The following is a 23,923-nucleotide window of genomic DNA, read 5'->3' as shown; positions in this document are numbered from 1 at the left end:
AAAACATAGATGAGGTTACAGCAATGTCTTACAGCTGCTCTGAAAGCCAGCCAGGAACTGACGTGGCCCCCATGGGGTTTCAGCCCTCCTCTCTCAGACACAACTTCCTTCTGGCTAAAGCAATTCCTGAAGCAACAGAGCCTGCCCAGAAGCATCTCTCCCATTCTGGGGCAAATGGCTGTCACCCCAAAAGGCTGTTCTTGCCCAGGAAATCTGACTTGGGACCTTAAAAGAGCCCGCCTCTGTTGGTACTGGAATTGTAGCATGTAAGTAAGTTCAGGAACTACGATACGGCTATCTTTGGCCATGAGGATTGTGGAACAGAGTTCTGCAGGGGTGGGGGAGAGAGGGAGAGGGAGAGGGGAGAGGGAGAGGGGAAGGGGGGAGGGAGAGGGAGGGGGAGAGGGGGAGGGGAGGGGGAGGGGGGAGAGGGGGTGGACAGAGAAGGATGGATGAAGAGACAGAGAGAAGGATGGATGAAGGGAGATGCAGATGTGTGAGAGAGAGAGGTGGGAGAAGAGGGGGAAGGAGGATTCCTTGGGCTCCCAACAGTCCTCTAGTTCCTTGTTCCAATATCCTAGGATATCCAGTTACATTTCTTCCTTTTGTGATCTATACAATACCTCTGGCTCTTGCTAATAAATCCCAGCCATCCTTTGACTTACACTAGATCAAGTGGGCTCTGACTACACGTAATCAAAGAAGCCTGACTAAGACTGGGCTGTCTGTGCTGATGAGGCCCCTGTGAAGAAGCAAAGACTTACCAAGGCACAGTGAGGGTCCTGGTTAGAGATGCATGCTCCCTGATGGTGGAAAGGTTCCTCAGGTCCAGTGGAGGTGGCCGTGCTACAAGATAACACATCACATCCAGTATTGTAAGTTCTTCGGAGCGCAAGGCCAGAAAATCTAAAACTCTAGAATGATGACATTCCGTTTCCCTAGCACACCAAATCCAAATTTACTAACGAGCAGCACTGATTATGAGTGTGAATTGCCCCATCCTCCTCTTCCCTTCCTCACTGTGAGCAGAGATGAAACTACCTAACAGACACGCTACCGGCTGGACGTAAAACTGAGGAAATAAGATTCATTCAACACACCCTTACTGAGGACTCTGTGTGTCAGATACTGTTGTCAGTGAACAAAACAAACGGAAGTCCCCACCCTTGTGGAACCCTAATGCCTCTCGCACACTTTGAAATTTTACCTTTCTTATCCCAGGCAGAGGTATTCACCCAGGTTCTGTCTTCCCTACTTCCAGCCCATTCTCCACCTGCTGTCCCTTCTGCCTCAAGCATTCTTCCCCATCTCTGTGCCCAGTTATCACCTTCAGATCTCAGCTCAAAGTCCTCAGCTTACGGAGGCCTTCTTTGACCTCCAGACAAGGTCAGGCCCACACCAGGGGCTCTCCTGGGTTCCTGAACTTCACGGCGCTGCTCCCAGTCTGGGATGACACCTTAGTCGGTGCTTACTGGATTCAGGTTTAGACTGTCTGCTCCATGAGGGCAGGGATTTTCTGGTTTGTTCACTGTAGTTGGTTGCCTCAGCAGCTAGCACACAGTAGATGCTCTGAGCCTTATTCTGCCTCAGTGGCCCTCCTTGCTGAGTTGATCATGTGTGCGTTCCTCTGTCACTGCCTTTACTAGTTGCATCGCTCTCCTCCACCAGAGTATGTGGGTTCAGACTGGCTCATTCCTCCCATATTACTGGAGTCTAGTACAGTGACTGGTCTAGAGTAGGTTTCCTGACCCAAACTATATTTATTGAGCATGGACAACAGCTCAGACATTACTAGAAGAGGACATCCCAGTGACAAAACAGGACAAACTGTATTTAAATCCAAAGGATTAAAGTTGTTTTATTTCACTAATCAGACTCAGTTCAATTCATCTTGACTAAGAAAATGCATTACAATGGCTTACAAAGACCTTTTTGTGTGTTCTTCACAAATGTGAGTAGACAGATGTGTACTGACTGCACTAAGATACACATAATAAGTATGTGGGGATCCACTCAGGTATCCTGAGGAACCGGTGGGTGAATAAATGGCTAAAACAGCTTGGAAAAACCTGACATGGGATGGGTATTTTAGGACTAAGGCCACAGCCAGCACAATGGCACCCACCCATGAGGGAGGAGAGTGATCTGCACGTAGGTGAGAGGGGATCATCCGAGGAGTGAGAGTTTCTCTGCGGGCTGCAGAGGGAGAGAGGTGGAGGATCCATCTGGGGCATCCCAGTGTCCCCATCACCAGGGAACAGGGCGAATGGGGTGAACCCGGGCTCAACCCCACCTCCCTTCACTCTGAGACCAAGCAACCTTCCAGCTGCCAATTGGTTTCCTAATTGGTTTCTCCCCGGGGTGAGATCTCTCCTGGAGATGTGATTCCCCGGCATGCAGCTCACCCACCAGGCCCCTCCTGGCTTGACCATCTACCCCTTCCTGCCAGACCCCAAGGTCCCTCCCTGCAGCCACCCTTGCCTGAACCTGTACCGACTGTTCCCACCAGATGTATCACCAACACTGCGTCCATCCAACCCCACGTCTTCTCTCCTCCTATCCTCAGGTCCTATAGAGCTGTGCTGTCCAGTATGGTAGCCACATGTGGCTATTGACACATAAAAGTAAGTTAATTAAAATTAAATGAAATTTAAAATTCAGTTCCTCAGACTCACGAGCCGCATTTCAAGTGCCCAACAGCCACATTCCCTTCACTGCTGAAAGTTCTGTTGGGCAGTGGCTGCTATAGAAAATTAACTGAGCAAAGCAATACTAGCCTCCTTAAAGTTACAGGCCACTGTGAAATTGTTTCTGTCCAGAATGAATGGTTATTTCCTCTAATCCTCATAAGACAGTGTCTATTTATTTACTATTTATTTGTTACTGACTCCGGTAATCCTTCTTCTGGTGGTTTTTGCATATCCTTATCCCCCTCAGACTGAAGAACCCTCCTTGCTCCCTCATCTTTGCATCCCACCCAGGGCCTACCAGAGTGCTACATGCACAGCACATGTGGTTTGACTCAAATTGAAGGGGCTGTGATTAGAATGGACCAGGCATGAGTAGAGAGGGGGCTTAGTTGTCAGCTTTGGGCACAGGCAATTAAGTGCCAGAGACCACAGCCATTGCACCAAATGTTTTCTTGCAGTCGCGCAGCCCAAGTGGGCAGATGGGGATGGGCAACAATGAAGTCGGCAAGAATGAAGTCGGCAAGTTGCTTTGACCTGCATTGCCCCTTTACTTCTTCTCATATTTCCCTGTCTATCCACACCGCTGAGCAGACCAGGGAAGCTGACTTGGCATAAAGCAGAAGCCGCAAGGAGCTCTGTGCACATAGGAGTCAGGCTGCTCCTTGTTAAAGTCCTCTCCCATCCCCAGATACCTCTGCTGACAGGCACACAGAGCAGTGAGTGCTCAGTTGCATGTGACCAGGTCAGCACATTCAGGAGTAGCATCAAAAGCCACTCTTGGCTGCCTTATGGGCCACATTCAACTGCTTCCAGAACAAGGAGATACCAGGGGGATTCATTCGGATCCGTTATCACTGATTCCTGGTCCTTTATTGGGAAGCAGCCAAAGATTGGCCCTCCAGAATGAACTTGGCTTTGCAGGCCATATTGCAGAGCCACAGTGCCTCTAAGTACCCAGGCCCTGGCACCAAAGACCCTGCCTCCTGACTCCTTCATCATGACGATCTGAGGCAGCAAGGTTCCCCCTAGTCCTTCCGATTCCACCCTACCCACTTTTCTCTCACCCTTATACTTTCCAGTCCTCTGGGCTTGTTTCTCTAGCACTTCCTTCCCAGGGAAAGTCACAGAAGAGACCTTTTCTGTGTGGCTGCCAGGACTTCTCTCTAAATAGAAGGCCTGGTCAAGTGGCTTACATTTCCTCTGAGGTTTAAGATCTCTGTTCACTGGAGGAGGCTCCAAGTCTGCAGGTAGTTCAGACAGTGGACTCGAGATGCTCCCTGAGCTCATTGGGATGTAATCATCAGTGTTGCAGTGGGGCCCAATGCCAGAGGCGGTGGCATGGGGGCCCATGGGCACGTAGCTGTCTTCGGCACTGGCTGAAGTTGTGGGGCACACTGGAGAGAACCTGCATGGCTACAAGAAAACAGGTACATGTTGGGAACCACAGACCAGTCAATGGATACTGCTACCAGTGGGCAGACAAGGCTGCACATACGATTTCAACTTCAAGTTATCCAAGAATAACTCTCAACTTCTGTAGGAAAGGCATACAAGTGAGCTTTAGCTCTGACTCTGAACTTACTGAGTACACATAGCTGATGACTCTCCTTGATCTGATGCTGAAAAAAGAGGGTTATAAATTTATGCAATGCTTTAAATATGATGCGATGCTTGAAGTAGCTACCCCAAGTTGGGCAAGTGTCTGAACCGTTAGAATTGACAGGACCATTATAGAACACCACGTGCAGTGATTCCTGGCTCACTTTGCCAGGGCTGCTATAACAAATACCACAGAATGGTTGGATTAAACAACAGGCATTTATTGTCTCATGGTTTCAGAGGCCAGAAGTCCAAAATCAAGGTATCATCAGGATAATGCTTTCTCTGAAGTTTGTATTAACCTGGTGCTGACTTGCTGGCAATTCATAAATCAGTCTCTACCTCTACCACATGCTATTTGTTTCCTTCTGTGTCTCCCTTCTGACTGTCCAAATTTCCTCTGCTTATAAAGACTCCAGTCATACTGGATTAAGGTCTACCCTGATTCAGTTTGGCCCCACCTTAACTAATAACATCTTCAAAGATCCTGTTTACAAATGGGTTCACATCCATGGGACCAGGGATTAGGACTTGAACACATCTTTGTGGGGGACATGATTCAATCCATAACAGTCCCTAAACATCTTCTAAAGAAGTTTGAATCTTAATGGGAGACTGAAAGAGTCCTCAGAGATTCAAAGTGCTAAGTCTCAAAAGACTTCAAGGGAACATGTATAGGTCAGGCTATTTTTTGGTAAAATTAAGAATTAAAGGAACCCGAGCACCAAACTTACCAAATTTAAACTAAGCCGCTTGTCTCGGTGTCTTAAGGATTGACCTTCTACATCAGCTGCAAGAAACAAGCCGGGGTGGTGAGAAATTCAGGACAACATTAATCAAAAAGTAGGGCCCAAGTCCCTGTGCAGCTCAAGGCCTTGTGCTCAGCTCTGGTGAGGCAAAGAAGCAGAACACACAGTTTCTACATGCAAAGCTTGCTGTTGAGTGTAGTTGGGTGGTCAGAACACATTCCCCAACAGTTGGAAAATCAGACCAGATTTTGAAGAAGCTTCTATCAGATGGCTTCAGTCCTCTCTATAAAGCAGGAGGACATATCAACAAAGTCTTGTTACATTTATTAAATGAATCTTCTGAAATTAGAGATGGTGGAGGCAGAGCTAGAAGTTTGAGGAGAGGGGAGAAGTTTGAAATAGCCCTGGTGATGAGTTGGAAGATGGGGTGAGCAGGAAAACAGTCACGTTACCGGCAGCACTGAGGGCCCAGTTGAGATCTGTGATGATGAATTGGTGACTGATTTTCTGCAGCAATCGGAGACTATTTGGGTGCAGGCATGGACAGAGAGGACAGCTGGATTAATCCAGGACTGGAAACTTATCAGATGGTTGTTACAAATAAACAGAGTGACAAAAAGTGTTAGAATAACTGCTTAATTTAAAGTGAAGATGTCCAAAAAAGCAACAAGATATATGGGTCAGGACTCAGAGGACATACAGTTTGGGGAACCAGAAGCTTAGGGATGGCAGCAAAAACCACAAGAGTAGATTAGATTACCTAGGTTGAGAGACGTTTAAGTCCAAAACCCTACCGAACACCAAGATTCAAAGAGCAGGAAGATGAGCCAGCGAAGGATCTTGAGAAAGAGCAACCCGAGAGCACTGAGGAAAGTTGGGAGGGCATGGTGCCATGAAAGCCTAATGAAGGGGAGAATGGCCAACAGTGTTGAGTGCTGCTGAGAAGTTTGGCAAGTTCTCTCAGCACATGGGGCCAGAGCAAAGCATCCCCCAAGAACCTGGAAATGTGAAAAGTAAGATTGCCTTAGAAATAAGCTGAAGCATCAACATCATCTTAAAATGGGAGAATAACTTCAAGTTCAGAAAGATGTGATGGAGACTGATAGAATTAGGAGTATGTATTATATATGCATATATATGTATTTTATATGTATACATGTATATTTTATAGATGTACCTATGGTACTGGTTAAAAGCTGCGCTGGAGTCACACTATCTAGTTTTAAATCTCTACTCCAATACTTATTAGCTGTGTAACACTGCACAACTTGCTCATTCCATCTGTGCCTCAGTTTCCTTGTCTGTAAAATTAGACCAATAATATGTCCTATTTCATAGGATTCCTGGCAAGGTTAAATGTGTTAATGCATGTGAAGCACTTAGAACAGAAAGTAGTAAATCCTAGCAATTATCATGGATGTTTTTACTAAAGAACATATGACTTGCATATGTAAACACAGGCCCCTAAGTCCCTCTCCATTACCAGAGCCCTAATGAAATCACCAAAGAATATAAATATAGATAAAACCCTGAATCAAAGAGATAAGTGGTATTCACATGCAGGTAGTTGAAAGAATTTCTGATAGAGTACAACAGGATCATATTAAAGGAAGGCACCAAAAATGGATTCACACCCCAATCCTGCAAAACAGACACCTGATAAATGAGAGTTTCTGCCAAAATCTCATTCTGCTGGATTTTCTCCTACCTCACTGGTCACTTATTTTCAATATCTTTCGCTGGTTCTTCCTCTTCTCCACAATCCAGACTCAGTCCTTGGTCTTTTTTTCTTTTCTATATTTACTCTCTTGGTGATCTCATCTAGCCCCTGAATTAACCGTTTATAGGCTGAAAACTCCCAAATTCATAGCTCCAGCCCAGGCCTCTCACCTGTCCTTCAGACTTGTATTTTCAACAACTTACTTGACATTTCTACTAGAATATGTAACAGACGTCTCAATCTCAATAACTTTCTGACCTGCCCTGTACCTGTTTGTATATATTATGTCCCCCAGAAAAAGCCACGTTCTTTGATGCAATCTTGTGGGGGCAGACATATTAGTGGGGATTAAGTTGGAACATTTGGATTAGGTTGTTTCCATGGAAATGTGCCCCACCCAACTTTGGATGATAACTCTGCTTGGATAGTTTCCATGGAGGTGTGGCCCTGCCCATTCAGCATGGGCTTTGATTAGTTTACTGGGGCACTATATAAGCTCAGACAGAAGGAGTGAGCTTGCTACAGCCAAGAGGGACACTTTGAAGAAAGCACAAAAGAGCTGCAGATGAGAGACATTTTGAAGACAGCCATTGAAAGCAGACTCTTGCTCTGAAGAAGCTGAGAGAGGAGAAATATCCCAAGTGCAACTAAGAGTGACATTTTTGAGGAACTGCAGCCTAGAGAGGAACGTTCTGGGAGAAAACCATTTTGATACCAGAACTTTGGAGCAGATGCCAGTCATGTGTCTTCCCAGCTGACAGAGTTTTCCGGACACCATTGGCTGTCCTCCAGTGAAGGTACCCGATTGTTGATGTGTTACCTTGGACACTTTGTGGCCTTGGGACTGTAACTGTATGACCAAATAAACCCTCTTTATAAAAGCCAATCCATTTCTGGTGTTTTGCATTCTGGCAGCATTAGCAGACTAGAACATGCCCCCATCTTCCAACTTGTTCCACTTGTTTCTTCCCCCATCTCAGCCCCCAAACCACAAAGTCATCCTTGACTCCATCTTTTCCTTACATGCCACATCCAATCTGATACCATCAAGATATATCAAGAAAACAACTATTTTCACAATTTCCAAAGCTACTACTCTGGTCTCAGGCACAATTAGCTTGCTGAATTATTCTACTAGTCATCTAACTGGTCCCCCTGTTTCCACCTTCTGCCTCCATTCAGTCTATTCTCAACCACAGTCAAAGTGAGCCTATGAAGAGGTAAGGTCATAATTTCTCTCCCCTGCTCAGTACCCTTCAATGGCTCCATCTCACACAGAGTCAAAGCCCAAGCCTTGACGGGGGTCTACAAAGATCCATATGACCTGCCGTTGCCTTGCCTCTCTGATCTCATCTCCTACTACTTACTCTCTCCTGTCCTATCATGTTGGCCTCAATTTGCTGTTCTTAGAATACACCAAGCATCTCTCACTTAAAGGCCTTTGCTCTAGTTTTATCCTCTGCCTAGAATACTCTTACTCCAGATAGCAACATGGCTTGCTCTCTCACTTCCTTAATTATTTCCTCAAATCTCCCTTCTCCATGAAAACTACCCTAACAACCCTTTTTAATATTGTAAGTCTGCACTCTGCTAGCTCTCCTGGTCTCCTTTACCTAACTTTTCCTTTTCCAAAGTACCTATCACCTTCTAACATACCATATACTTATTTATTATATTTATTGTCTGTCTCCTACACAAACTATAACGCAAGGTCTAGAAATGAAAGCATGTTTCCTATTTTTATTTATTTAACTGATTTAGGAACATACCCTCACAAGGTCCAAATTTCAAAAGCAACAAAAGGGCATATAGTGAAGAGTCTTCCCCTGATGTCATTCACACATCCATCCACTCTCATCTTGGGAGGCAAAAAATGTTACCAGTTGCTTATGCATCTTTTAAAAAAGTTAATTATATGAATGTATATTCATTATATTTATTCCTTCTTAAAACAAATGGTAGCACATTGTACTCACTTTTCTACAACCTGCTTTCCTCACTTAACAATATCTGGGAGATCAGTCCAGAGAAACACAAAAAAGAGTTTCTTCATTCTTTTATTGACCAGTATTTTATTAAATTCTACAAATGTACCATAATTTATTGAATTATTCCACTAATATTATACATCATGTTTAGTTCCAATCTTTTGCTATTGAAATAAAGGACATAAATGGATCAAAAAATAAATTAAAAACAGGAAGAAATTAATCATGAGCACTCAGAGAATAAATTGAAGAAAAAGACAAAACCATCTCAGAAATGAAGTCTAAATTTCAAGATTCCCTGAGAAGAATAGATCCAACTGAAAATTTAACAAGTGGCAATGAAGAAAGGCCAGAAAAAAAGTAAGAGAATAAAACAGATGTAAAGAAATACAAAGAATCACAGAAAAAGTGGATGAAATAGAAGGCAGGCAAAGAAGATCCAATATACATATAATTAGATTCCTTTATTCCACTAAGGAAAAAAAATGACATAGTATTAATATTCAAAACTGAAATCAAGAAAAGGTCCACAAATAAAGTAACATCTGAATCTACATATTGAAAGGGCCCATAAAGTACCTGGAAAAACTGACCCAGATTGATTAATTCTACCCAGAAGGCTAAATTCTACTAAAACATCTATATCAATAAATGTGACAGAATGAAAATAGATAAATTAGATATCCAATTAAAAGCTAGAAAAAGTAAATCACAAAAGGGAATAATAACAAAGACATCAGACTTCAATTAGAGACATGAATGAAATGGACCTGTTAGTACTAAGGTAAATCAGAATACAGAGTAAAGGATATTTTCTGTATTTTAAACTTCAACTCCTGTGTGAGACCAATGGAGGAGATGTTAATTTTGTCCAAAATTTAAATATTCTGTAGCACACTATCTAACTTAACCTGTCTGGTCAGTTTATTTAAAGAACCTAATTACATGGAGGCTAGAATAGGGAGTGAGAGCTTGTTATTCTGTATAGCTAATGTAATACTATCATACATTCCAGAGCATTTTGGGCAGAAAATAGAAAAGTATTTGCAAATTCCCTTGAGGGAATGGAGAAAAAATGAGGAACTATTAAACTTCCCCACCTGGGAAATTCCTGATAATCTCTCAAGCAGTAGGGAGCCCCAATCCAAGCCCTCAATCTTGAGGCTTGCCCTTATGGCCCCCAGAGAACCTCTTTTGTTGCTCAGATGTGGCCTCTCTCTAAGCCAAACTCTGCAAATAAATGTACTACCCTCCCCCTTAAATGGTACATGACTTCCAGCAGTGTAAGTCTCCCTGGCAATGAGGGACATGACTCCCAGGGATGAGCCTGGACCTGGCATCATGGGATTGACAATGCCTTTTGACCAAAAGGGGGAAAATAAATGAAACGAAATAAAGTTTCAGTGGCTAAGAGATTTCAAATAGAGTCAAGAGGTCTTTCTGGAGGTTAGTCTTATGCAAGCTTCAGCCAGATTTTGCAAATTGCCACAGTATTCCAAGCCCCAACCAACACTATTCCTGAAAACCCTAAAGAATACCCAGGGCTCTATCTAAGATGATATAAATGTTTTACTTATTAAGTTTATTTTTTCAGAAACTTAAAACCTTCAGATTGTTCCTAGCCAGATAAACCCTGAAACCCAGAGGTAACAGTCTCTCCAAGAACATAAACCAGTTTCATTCTTGTACCCCATAATGTTGACACCCTTTTTCAGCACAAAGATGTTAGAATGGTCATTGCCCACATATCCCTGAAAATTGTGAGAAAGATCAAATGAGCAGGAGGAATTTTAACTGAGAAGTTATGATTTAACAAATGATTATGACTACTGACTCATTATACAGATATTTCTTTTTAGTTTCTAGTGTATTAGAACAGCCAGAAGGAAATACCTGAAATTGTTGAACTGTAACCCAGCCGCCTTGATCTTTGATAATGATTGTATAACTATATAGCTTTTATCTTGTGACCATGTGATTGTAAAAACCTTGCCTCTACCCCCTTTATACAGTGTATGATTGGATGAGTAATATAATAAAGACATGCATGGAAAAAAAGGGAATGACAAAAATGAAAGCAGAAATAGACTGCAGAAAAACAGCAGATTTAAGTTTTACTAAATAAAATTGTGGTTCTCTGAAAATACTGTCAACCCACTACCTAACCTATTCAAGAAAATGGGAAAAGGGAAGCACAAAATCCAAGAAATAAATTACAAGGAGGAATTAGCCATTGAAACAGAGGAAATATTTTTATAAAGAAAGATAACTTTGCACACCTCTGTGAAAATAAATTTAAAACCTAAATGAAATGGATACTTTCCTAGGAAAATATACTATACCAAAACTGACCCAAGTAGCTGTGATAGCTGTAGAAATTATACAGAAGAGGGAGGAGCTCCTGGCATTTTAGAAGTTGAAGAGCAGCAGAGAGCAGCCAGTCCTGCTGAGTTTTACAGTGTGATTAAGAGTCCTGCCAACAGAGTTCTGGTACACCAAGATGATGGAGTAAAACTCTCCAGGGTTCCACTCACCCCCAGAATCTTTAAACAACTAGTAAAAACTGGCAGAGCCATTCTCCTCAAGAATCCAGAAAACAGTCAAAGGATAGTGGTGCATGGAGAAGTGATAAGCCAAGAAAACACAACTTAAAACTTGTAGGAGATGCTTGTAGCACCCTTGCTGACCTGTCCCCACAGCCTTCCCTGGTGACATGTGAAGATGGCCTACACTCCCATTGTAGGTCTCTGGCCCTGTTCCAGAGGGAGCAGCGTGACTCCTATGCACATACTAGGGTGCCTGTATCTCACTGCTAACCGATCAGGTGGAAGCCTGAAAGAGTGAACCAGGACAGCAGTATCTGGCTTGCCCTCCAGTACTTGCCGTACAGGCAGAAGCAGCTTGCAGACAGTGAAAGCAGTGTAAGAAACAATTAAACCAAGCAGCAGGGGGTGGGGGAGGTGGTGGAATATATTTCATAGGATTCCTGTAAATAGGAGAATTCCTAAGGCCACGAGCACAAGCCCAGGACAAGAGAAAGGCTCAGAAAAGACAGAGAAGACCCTGCACTTTTGGCTCATGCTGATCATCTTGATAGGAAGGCTAAATTCTGAAGGAGAGTACCAGCCAATGCAGAGACAATTTACAAAAATTGTGGAAGGTGTTTTTTGCATTGGTTTGCTTGCTTTTGTTAGTTCCTGGCACTCAGGGAAATCTCTGTCACATCACTAGTTGGGATGCAGGCTTACAGAACAGACAGCTCAGGAACTAAATCCCAGAGTTAACACATCAAAATATTAAAATGTATATTGTAAAATTAAAATGTATAATGTACAACCAAAGATTACAAGATAAACAAAGAAACAGGAAATGATGGCCCATCCAAAGGAAAAATAGAAACTTCAGAAACCATCAATGAAGAAGAGCAGATTTGAACATACCAAACAAAGACTTTAAAAGAAAAAGGTCTTCAATATGCTCAAAGAGATAAAGGAAAACATGGAAAAACAACTAAAGGACATCAGGAAAATGATTAACAAACAATATGAGAATCTCAACAAAGAGAGAGAAATTTTAAAATGGAACCATAAAATAATACTGGAGACATAGACCATAATAACCGAAATAAAAAATTCCCTGGAAGGTTTCAACAGCAGATTAGAGCTGGCAGAAGAAAGAATCAGTGAACTTGAAGATAAGATGATTGACATGATTCATGCTGAGGAGTAGAAAGAAAAAAGAATGAAAGCAAGTGAACAGAGCCTAAAAGACCTGTGGGACACCATCAAGTGTATCAATATATGCATTATGGGAGTCCCAGAAGGAGAAGAAAAAGACAAAGGGGCAGAAGGGATATTCAAGGAAATAATGGCAGAAAACATCCCAAATTTAACAAAAGACATGAATATACAATTCAAGAAGTCCAACAAACCGAAAACTGAATAAACTCAAAGAGAACCATGCCAGACTCATTATAGTTAATCTGCCAAACACTGAAGACAAGGAAAGAGTTCTGAAAGCTGCCAGAGAAAAGAAATGTGTTATGTACAAGGGAGCCCCAATAAGATTAAGTGCTGATTTCTCATCAGAAGCTGTGGGGGCAAGAAGGCAGTGTGTTGAAATACTTAAAGTGCTGAAAGAAAACAACTGCCAGCCAAGCATTTCATATCCAGCAGCAATGTCTTGCAAAAATGAGGGAAATATTAAGATATGCCCAGATAAACAAAAGCTGAAGGAGTCTGTCACCACTAGACCTGCCCTATAAGCAATGCTAAAGGGAGTTCTTCATACTGAAAGGAAAGGCTACCAGACAGTGGATCAAAGAGACAAAAAGACATAAAGATCCCTGGGAAAGGTAACCATATGGGTAATAATAAATGCCAGTACTATTGTATTGTATTTTTGGCTGAGAGCTGGAGTGGGTATACTAATATCAGTTAAAATAGACTTATAAGTCAAAAACTTATAAGAGGGACAAAGTAGGTCATCATATACTGATGATAAAGGGGCCAATTCAACAAGAAGACATAACAATTATAAATATATATGCACCTAACAGCAGAGCCCCAAAATATATGAAACAAATATTGACAGACTTGAAAGGTGATAGATGGCTCTACTTCAATACACAACTTTCAATAATGGGAAGAACATCTAGACAGAAGATCAACAAGGAAATAGAAGACTTGAATGATACTATAAACCAGCTAGACCTAACAGATATATGTAAAACACTTCATCCAAGAGCAGAAGAATATATATTCTTCTCTAGTGCACATGGGTCATTCTTCAGGAGAGACCGTATGTTAGGTCATAAAACAGGTTTCAATAAATTTGAAAATATTGAAATTGTATAATGTATCTTTTAAAAACACAATGGAATGAAGCTTGAAAGCAATAACAGAGAGAGAACTAGAAAATTCACAGTACGTTGAAAATAAACAACACACTCTTAACCAATGGATCAAAGAAGAAATCACAAGGGAAATTAGGACATATCTTGAGGTGAATGAAAACAAAAACAAAACATACCAAAACTAATGGGCTGTAGCACAGGCAGTGCTGAGAGGGAAATTTATGACTCTGAATGCTTGTATTTAAAAAGAAGATCTCAAAACAGAGACCTGACCTCAAAACTGGAAGATCTAGAAAAGGAAGAGCAAACTAAACCCAAAATGAGGAGAAGGGAGGAAATAAAGATTAGAGTAGAGACAAATGATATAGAGAATTGATGACACTTTGATTTGGACTTCTCCCCAGACTCAAACCATGAGTGAATAAACTCTCACTGTTTAACCTAACCCATTTCATGGTATTTTCTTGAGCAGCTTAGGAAACTAAAACAGATTTTAGTACCGAGAAAGTTGGATGCTACTACTGCAAATACCAAAAATGTTGGAGTGACTTTTTAAATGGATAAGGAGAAGATTCTGGAAGAATTGTGAGGCGCACAATAGAAAAAGCCTAGACTGCTTTGAAGAGACTGTTTGTGGAAATATGGACTCTAAAGATACTTCTGACGAGGCCTTGAACAGAAATGATCAATGTGTTGTTGCAAACTGGAAGAAAGGAGATCCTTGTTTTAAAGTGGCAGAGAACTTGGTGAAATTGAGTTCTGATGTTGGATGGAAGGCAGAACTTGAAAGCAATGATCTTGAATATTTAGCTGAGATTTCTGAGCTAAGTGTGGGAAATGCAGCCTGGTTTCTCCTTGCAACTTATAGTAAAATAAGAAAGGGATAAGCTGAGAACTGAAATCCTGGGCACAAAACCAGATATTGTTGGTTTGAAAAATTCTGAGCCTATCCAGACAGTGTGCTCTGAGACCCCATTTCAGGGGCAGTCAGGATTGCAAACGCAGTTATACAGTAAGGATCTGTGGAAAGTCCTTCTGTCTGATGGATTGGACCCCTGTGAACAACTTGCAAAACTGACAAGTTTTCTGCAAGACTTGTATGAGCAGAACCACTGTGAGCCCGGACTGAAAGGAACAGAGAAGGGACAAATTGAAGGAAGAATGGCTTCAAGGGCAGAATATGGAAACTGAAGTTTGGACTGAAGATACCTCCTTGGGCCAAGAAAGTGGGCCCACTCATGTGGATAGAAAGGTTGAGTCTGTCCTGGCACTTGGAGACAGCAAGCCTTCCATCCCATTGTTCAGGAAGAGTGCTGCCACCTTGGTGCTCAGAGATGTTGGGCCCTGTGCCCCAGCATTCACAGAGAGCCTGGCTACCACCCCAGTGTTCAGAGAGGGTGGAGCCTATGCTCTGGAGATTGGGAAGAGTCTATCCACCACCCCAATGCTTGGAAAGGGTGGAGCCTTCACCCCAGTGTTTGGGGAGAGCATGGCTGCTGCGCAAGCACCTGGAAGGAGTAGGTGTTTCTTCATAAAGCCTGGAGGACAAAACATCTTTCCATAGATGACTCTCAGACCTTGAACGCTAATGGAATTTGCCCTTCTGGGTTTCAGAATTGTTTGGGACCCATGACCTCTGTTTTCCTTCCAATTTCCTCTTGTAGGAGTGGGAATGTTTATCCTATGCCTGTCCCTCCATTGTGTTCTCTAGGTTTCACAAGTCTACAGACTGAGTTTAACTGTGCCCCAGGACAGACCACACCCATAACCAATTATGATGAGACTTTGTACTTAGCATTGTTATTGAAATGACTTAAGGATTTGGGGATGTTATGATGGAGTGAATGTATTTTGCATATGGAAAGAACAAGTCTTTTGGGAGCCCAGAGGGTGGAGTGTGGTGGTTTGAAGCTGTATGTACCCCAGAAAAACAAGTAAACAAGTTCTTAAATCTATTCCATTCCTGTGGGTGTGAACCCATTATAAGTAGGACCTTTTGATGAGGTTAACTCAGTTAAGGTGTGTCCCAGCCCAATCAAGATGGGTCTTAATTCTATTACTGGAGTCCTTTATAAGCAGAATGAAATTCAGACATAGGGAGAGAAAACCACAGGAAGCAAGGAGCTGAACATCCATGGAACCCAGAAGAGAAGAGAGAAACTAGGAGACACTGCCATATGCCTTGCCATGTGACAAACTAAGGAACAAAGAGTGCTGACACCCAGCCCCAAAATGCCACAGTCTTTGGGAAGAAAACATTGCCTTGATGATGCCTTGATTTGCACTTTTTCCCAGCTTCAAACCATGAGTGAATAAATTCCCATTGCTTAACCCAAGCCACCTCGTGGTATTTGCATGAGCAGCCTAGGAAACTACGTATAGTATGAACAACTATATGCCAACAAATTAGATAGCCTAAATAAAATGAAAAAATACTAGAAGCATACCAACTGCCTACACTGACTCCAAAAGAAATAGAACTCAATAGAACATTAACAAGAGATTGAATCAGTAATCAAAAACCTCCCAACAAAGAAAAACCCAAGAGCTGATGACTTCAATGGTGAATTTTACCAAACATTTCAAGAAGAATTAATACAATCCTGCTCAAACTCTTCTGAAAGTTGAAGAGGTAGGAACATTTTCCAAAGGCCAACATCACCCTAATACCAAATCCAGATACAGATACCACAAGAAAAGAAAATTATAGACCACTATCCTTCATGAATATGGGTGCAAAACACCTCAACAAAATACTAGCAAACTGAATCCAAAGGCACATTTAAAGAATTATGCCCTATGATCAATTAATATAATACACCATGTTAACAAAACTATGGGAAAAAACACATGATCATCTCAGTTGACAAAGAAAATGCATTTGACAAAATCCAGCATCCTTTATTGATAAAAACACTTAGAAAAGTAGGAATAGAAGGAAACTTCCTCAACATGATAAAGAGCATATAAGAAAAAGCAACAGCTAATATCATACTCAATGGTAAAGCATTCCCTCTAAGATCAGGAACAAGAAAAGGATGCCCACTGTCACCACTGTTATTCAACATTGTTCCAAAAGTTCTAGCCAGAGCAATTCAGCAAGAAAAAGAAATAAAAGTCATACAAATTGGAAAGGAAGAAGTAAAACCTTCCCTATTTGCAGATGACATGATCCTATATATAGAAAATCCGGAGAAATCTACAATAAACCTATTAGAACTAATAAACACATTCAGCAAAGTGGCAGGGAATAAGATCAACAAGCATAAATCAGTAGAGTTTCTATACATTGGTAATGAACATTCTCAAGAGGAAATCAAGAGAAAGCTCCATTTACAATTGGCAATGAAAAGAATCAAATATCTAGGAATAAATCGAACCAAGGTGTAAAGGACTTTTACATGGAAAACTATAAACCATTGCTAAAAGAACTCAAAGAAGACCTAAAAAATGGAAGGCCATTTCATGTTCATGGATTAGAAAACTAAATATTATTAGGAAATTAATTCTATCCAAAGGAATTTACAGATTCAAGGTAATCCCAATCAAAATTCCAACATCCTTCTTTGCAGAAATGGAAAAGTCAATCATCAAATTTATATGGATGCATAAGGAGCCCATAGTAACCAACTTGAAAAAGAAGAACAAAGTTGGAGGATTTACACTTCCTGGCTTTCGAGCTTATTACCAAGTACAGTGGTCAAAACAACATCGCCCTTGCACAAGGACAGACATATAGACCAATGGAATCGAATTGAGATCCCATAAATAAACACTCACATCTATAGCCAAGTGATTTTTGACAAGGCTGCTAAGTCCACTCGTTCAGGAAAGAATCAAGGAATACCAACATCACAGTTAGCCTGAGATCTTGATACTGGTTATGGCAAGCTGCAGACCAGTAGATCAGTCAGAAATCTAACAGGGAGAGTCCAGGAATGAGACAGCCAAAGTGTGCCTTGAGAAACTCTGACATATCCCTGGGTTCTGGAAGACTGTGTGCCTGCACAAGACACGCTAACTTAGAAGCAGTCAAAGAGGGCCCTGGTTATCAAGTTGTGACTGGTAGAACATGAAGTATACCCTCATAGAAAATAAGAGCTGGGAAAGACTTGTAAACAGCCTGAACTTTGAATGCATTTCCCATCTTACACACAAATGCACTGGCAAAGGGAGGAAGCCTTAGTGAATCAAAGTTTAAGCAAAAACTCTGACCAACCACTGGCTGACCACTAAGGTATGCTGACCCAGAGGTGATCCCTAGGAAGCGAAGCATAAAAATAAAAATGAAGATTATGAAATACAAAAATTGAGCAGAGAGTTCAACAGCTGCACACTGCAGGTGGAGATAAGACTCTTCAGAATTACTTCAGGCAAGTCACTAAACAAACAAACAGCAGAATACCAGTCCTCAGGGGGGATCAGAATTAGGAGTTGCTACAATATATTATCTAAAATGTCCAGTTTGCAACAAAAAACATGACACATGCAAAGAAACAGAAAAGTATGATCCAGAAAAAAATACAGGCAATAAAACCTCTCTCTGAAAAAGGTCTAGATATTGGAATAAGCAAACAAAGACTTCAAAACTTCTATCATAAACATGTTTAAAGAACCAGACGGAACCATGTTTAAAGAATTACAAAAAAGTATAATGATTCATCAATAAAGATACAGAAATTGTAAAAAAAGAAGAAGAAGAAGAAAGAAAGGAAAAAAAGAAGCAGCAGCAGCAAATGAAAAGTTTGGATTTGAAAAGTACCATAATGAAATTTAAAATTCACTAGAGGGGATCAATAGAGCTGGTAAGTGAACTCCAAGGTAGATCAATAGAAATTATCCAATTTGAAAACAGAACAAAAAAGAAAAAAGGACAGAGCCTCAAAGACCTGTCACCATCAAGTGTACCAACACACATATAATGAGAGTACCACAAGAAGAGGAGAGAGAGAAAGGGGCAGAAAAAGATAATGGAAGAAATAATGGCTAAAAACTTCCCAAATTTGGTGAAAAATACTTCTCTATACTTCCAAGAATCTCAACAAACTCCAAGTAGGATCAACACAAACATAAATATCTAGACATATTATATTCAAATTGTTGAAAGCCAGAGGCAAAGAGAAAATATTGAAAGCAGTATGAAACAATTTATCATGTACAAGAGAATCACAATAAGAATGACAGCTAACTTCTCATCAGAAACATTGGAAGGCCAGAAGCAAGTGGTATAATTTATTCAAAATGCTTAAAGGAAAAAAAACTGTCAACAAAGAATTCTATATCCATCAAAATTACCCTTCAAAATGTAAGTAATTCTAAAGTTTATTTTGGTGATGAATGCACAATTCTCAATAAAACTGCTATAAAAATGTTTATTTTAGAATGTCTTTATTTCACTTACGAAGACCAAGAGAATCTGTTGCTACCAGACCTTCCTTACAAGAAATGCTAAAGTCCTCAGGCTGAAAGGAAATGATGCCAGATGGTAACTCAAATCCTCACACACACAAGAATAAAGGGCACTGATAGAAGGAATATATTGGTAAAGATAAAATACAGTTAGAAATATATTTCCCCATTGAAATCACTATTTTTATGTGCTCTACTCCAAATCAAGCTAGTCCTCTTCAGCAATAGCCCTTCTGGTCTTCATGCCCTGGTAGAACTGGCATGGGGTATGGGAGCACTCTTGATAAAATTCAATGGACTGCTACTGTTCCTACCCGATGTGCCATAGTTCTTCTTGAGCAAATGTTTCTACAATCATGTACTTTCAGTAAATTTCCAGACTCCTGAAATGGTTACTTTTGACAATTTTTTCCAGTTTTACCATTGATTTTTGGGGAATGCTATTGCTGAACTCCTCAATGACCCATTCCAGTACTCCCACTTCTCTCTGTTTGCTATTTTACTTAGGATATTTGTACTAATAATCATAAATGATATTGGTCTGTAATTTTCTGATTTATTGTGCCTTTATCAGGTTTAGTTACCAGTGCTATACTTGCTTCATAAAAATAATTAGAAGTATTTCTTGATTTTCTATGTTCAGGAACAACTTATGTGGCACTTGGATGGTCTGGCCTTTGAAGCCATCTGGTCCTGGTACTTTTGGTGGGTAGATCCTTCGCAACTTTTTCTGTGTTTTTTTTTTTTCCTGTGGAAATCGATATATGTAAGATTTATATTCCTACTTGGGTCAATTTTTTTATTAGAGAAGTTGTAGGTTGTAGAGTAGTAGAGAAAAATCATGCAGAATCATACAGAGTTCCCATATACCCCCTCTCACACACACAGTTTTCCCTATTATTAACACTTTGCTTTAGTGTGGCTCTTTTGTTACAATTGATGAAACCATGTTATTATAATTATATTATTAATTGTAGTGTATAGTTTACATTAGGGCTCACTATTTGCATTGTACATTTCTGTGATTTAATTTTTTTAATTTTGGTAACATATATACAACCTAAAATTTCCCCTTTTAGCCACTATGAAATATACAGCACTGAGTTATATATATCTACACTCCAACACATATTCTAGTTTCTGAATCTATGAATATGCATATTCTAATTATTTCATGTAAGTGAGATCATACCATATTTGTCCTTTTCTGTCTGGTTTATTGCACTCAAAATGACATGTTCAAGGTTCATCCATGTTGTAGCATGCATTAGAACTCCATTCCTTTTTAAGGCTGAGTAATATTATATTCTATGCATATATCACATTTTGTTTATACATTCTTCTGTTGATGGACACTTGGGTTGTTTCCATCTTTTGGCAATTGTGCTATGAACATCAGTATGCAAATCTCTGTTTGAGTCCCTGCTTTCATTCTTTGGGGTATATATATAGAAGTGGTATTTCTGGGTCACATAATAATTCAATACTTAACTTTCTGAGGAGCTACCAAACTCTCTTCCACAGTGGCTACAACATTTTACATTCCCACCAATGATGATGAGTGTTCCTATTTCTCCACATCCTCTCCAACAATTGTTATTTTCCATTTTCTAAATAATAGCCATTCTACTGGGTGTGCAATTGTGGGTGTGCAATTGTATCTTATCATGGTTTTGATTTGCATTTCCCTAATGGCTAATGATGTTGAGCGCCTATTCATGTGGCTTTTGGCCATTTGTATATTTTGGAGAAATGTCGATTCAAGTATTTTGCCTACTTTTTAATTGGGTTGTTACTTAGTCAGAATGAGAAATTTATACAACTTGACAATGGGTTTGCATTCCTTAAACTTCCATAAGTCTTTAAAAACATGGTCTTGTAGGTGGCAGTGTGTGGAAAGAGGGGGAGAGAGAGAATAACATAGGAGAGAAAACTAAGATGCTCAGGATTGCTGGCTCATGGGAGAAAGCTGAGGGTACCAAAAAGCCTGCACCAGTCAGCCTCTGAAGGCCAGAGAGAGCCAGGTGGGAGGAAAAGGGTGACTAAAGATGGGGCTGTAAGCAAAACTGGAAGGCAATCCATGTGGAAAATTGGCTTCACAAAAAAAAATGGCATAAAGTTTCTCTAGGAGGGCATGGGGCTGGGTTAACATCACCTTGACGGGGGCAGCTTGGTAAAAAGCCAGTTAGAATCCAGAAAGAACTTGCCAGGTTGGATGATAAATAGAAGGAGCCATGAACTATAGTCTCAGGGCTGACTACGCATGTGAGAGGGAAAGAAGGCAATGGGGCCAAGCTGAGGCCAAAGACACCTTCTTCTGGACCCAGAGTAACGCCAAACCAACAGTAGGAGTTCAGTCTTGGGGTGGGGAGCCCATCCCATGGGCAGGGGCCTGGTAAGGAACCAGGGGTATGACTTCTGTTAGTATCACAGAGAACCAAGTATCTCTCCTGGTGCCAAACTCAAGGAGGGACAGGAAGACCCCAAGAGCAAGAGAGCTGGATAAAGTCCTTGTGTGGAAGCAAGGAGCGAAGAGGAGCCAAGCCAGGCAGTCCTTGCCCAGGCTTCTCTCTTTACCTGAATGTTAGCGTCCAACACTTACCTTTCCAGGTTCTCATGTTATCTAAACCAGAGAGAGAGATTCTTCTTGGAACCATGGTGCATTCTGGGTTCTTGGTGCTGCCGGGCCCACTCCACAGGAGCTGCTGCTGCTCTTGGCGTCGTTCAGAGAGATGGCTTGGCTTAGGGGGACGGGGAGGTGGAGTGCTGGACATAACGTTTAGTTCCTTTACCACACACGACAAGGAACCTTGGTTTTTATCTACCTGAATGGTGGAATTTAAGTAAGTTTCCAGCAATGGTGAAGGTGACAGGTGGTCCCTGGATGGCCCATTGATTTCTCTACTCCTAATCAGGGTGGCCTGAGACCTTGTGGAAGGTGCCTCCTGTGATCCATCCCCAAGGCGTGAGGGGTATACCAAGTTACTGGAGGGGAGTGATGGCAGGCAGTCAACAAAAACGTCATCAGATGAAGTCTGTTCCAATGAGCGGTCTGAGTTTGACCAGCTATCACATCTGGTGGGGAGGCTGAGAGAAGAAAAGTATGTACATTTTACTGAAATTTAGCAAATCCCTGGCAGCCGCCATTGGCATCACAGTGATTCTACTGATTCTACTAACATGAACCACCCTTTTCAGAAGTCTGAAGAAGAAAGCCATCCGCCCACCACAAAACTGATGCTGCCCTCATCCCTATTCCTCCAATGCCACCTTTTGGTCTACTTGTTCAGCAACAACCCTCATTTACGCCAACCCCTCTGGTGCAGAAGAAAGTGGTTTGTTGATTTCTTTTTATCCTCTAAGCATCAGATATATATGAAAATGCAGGGTTAGAAATGAAAGCCACAATGCTACAATGCATGACTCATGTTGTTTAGTATAATGCATGCTTCATTGCTCATAACTGCTGATAGGAATCTGTCTCTCTGTGGCAGGAAGAGAGGTGAGAGCAGACCCACCCACTGGAAGATGCGACAGCTAAACAGACTGATTTGGTCAGGCAGGCTCACTGAGCACACTCCAGCAGCAGAGGGCAGAAGAAGAGTCAGTGAGGGCTCTGGGAAGAAAGGCGAGTGTGCTGTGAGGCCCGGCTCAGAGGGAACCCTGGGCATAAGCATACCTGGCATGATGCAGTCTTCCAGTCTCACAGTTGGACAAAACCAGATAATCAGGAAGGAAGAGAAGCTCTGACTCACTTCTGGTTTCCTCTGTGGCTAAGGTATTAGCACTTGGGTCATCTCTGGGCAAGGAGGACCCGGCAGCTTGGGCTGTGGGAAAGGAGCTGGCGGGGGAAGGCTGGAGGGAGGAGGGCGTGCAAGAGAGGCTCTCCACAGAGTCTGCTGGAGAAAGAAGGTCCCAGGTTCACATGTTAAGAATGACTATAACACTCACTCACAAGTTCTCAAACAGCATCTAAGAAGCCAAAGAGAAGATGCAAATCACAGCTGGTATTTGTACTGATAGAGAAGACTGTTTCCCCAAGCTATAAACAATGTCTGGGAAAGAAGGCCAATGTTCCAAGAGTGAAGTGTTGAATCAATTAAAATAAAAAAGAAATGCATTCTTGGCCTAAAAATCTGCAGTTAGATAATCTACATACAGCTCCTCAGCAGCAGCCCCACATTATTGTCTATTCAGTCAACAAATACATAGGTATATATGTATATTATATATGTGAGTATACATATACATACAAACATATATAAGACAAACATATTTATATATTGTATGTATATTCTTACATATGCATATTTGTATGCATACATATGTATATAGAGATAAATCTGGCTATATATGTCTATACAGAATACCTACTGTTGCAGCTACTGTGTACCCAGAACTGTTCTAATGCTGACAAATAACATAAATAAATAATACTGTTATTGATTGTTTTATGTGAAAATGGTCCTCAAGATGAATCTGAATCAGGTACCAGTGAAAACTGCAGATCAGAAACTCTCAATGAAAAGCCCACTTTCATTGCCCCCTTGAACCGAGCTGGCAGGAGTTCAGGATTCCTGGTGAGAGCCCTGGAGCTGCCCAGTTCAAGTCCAGTCTGTACTCCCTAACCACCGTACCTTGGGCAAGTTACCAACCTTCTCCAAGTTTCCTTCTCTATAAAATGGAGATGATGATAGTATATATGTCATAGAATCAGTATGGGGAGAAGATGAGTTAATACATGTAATGCATTTCACATTTAACAATGTTAAATGTATTAGGTTAGGATAATGCTTATGTTACACTAATATATTTAACAGAGCTCTTGGCACAATGTGCTAACTACCTTATGGTTGCTGGAGACAGAACCAAACACTGTGTGTGGAAAGCCACAGCAAGCCCTTTGGGGGTGG

The 23,923-nt window shown here is 41.3% G+C and overlaps 1 protein-coding gene across 6 annotated transcripts in view; it reads right to left on the bottom strand.

The window, feature by feature from the left end:
* The window catches only part of GAB3 (GRB2 associated binding protein 3), an 83,991-nt gene that overhangs the window by 16,868 nt on the left and 43,200 nt on the right, over positions 1-23,923 (bottom strand). For 4 of the 6 annotated variants that reach the window (XM_037821327.1, XM_037821328.1, XM_037821323.1 and 1 more), the window contains exons 3-7: positions 22,690-22,909; positions 21,613-22,097; positions 5,024-5,079; positions 3,884-4,103; positions 765-846 (exon numbers count right to left, since the gene is read on the bottom strand). In XM_037821327.1, the coding sequence (XP_037677255.1) occupies positions 765-846; positions 3,884-4,103; positions 5,024-5,079; positions 21,613-22,097; positions 22,690-22,909 (1,063 nt within the window). The remainder of the gene's footprint in view (positions 1-764; positions 847-3,883; positions 4,104-5,023; positions 5,080-21,612; positions 22,098-22,689; positions 22,910-23,923) is intronic. The other 2 variants (XM_037821329.1, XM_037821324.1) reach the window with 1 other exon arrangement.

Source organism: Choloepus didactylus, chromosome X (assembly GCF_015220235.1).
Source record: "Choloepus didactylus isolate mChoDid1 chromosome X, mChoDid1.pri, whole genome shotgun sequence".
Lineage (NCBI taxonomy): Eukaryota > Metazoa > Chordata > Mammalia > Pilosa > Megalonychidae > Choloepus > Choloepus didactylus.
This window is presented reverse-complemented; position numbering and strand designations above follow the sequence as displayed.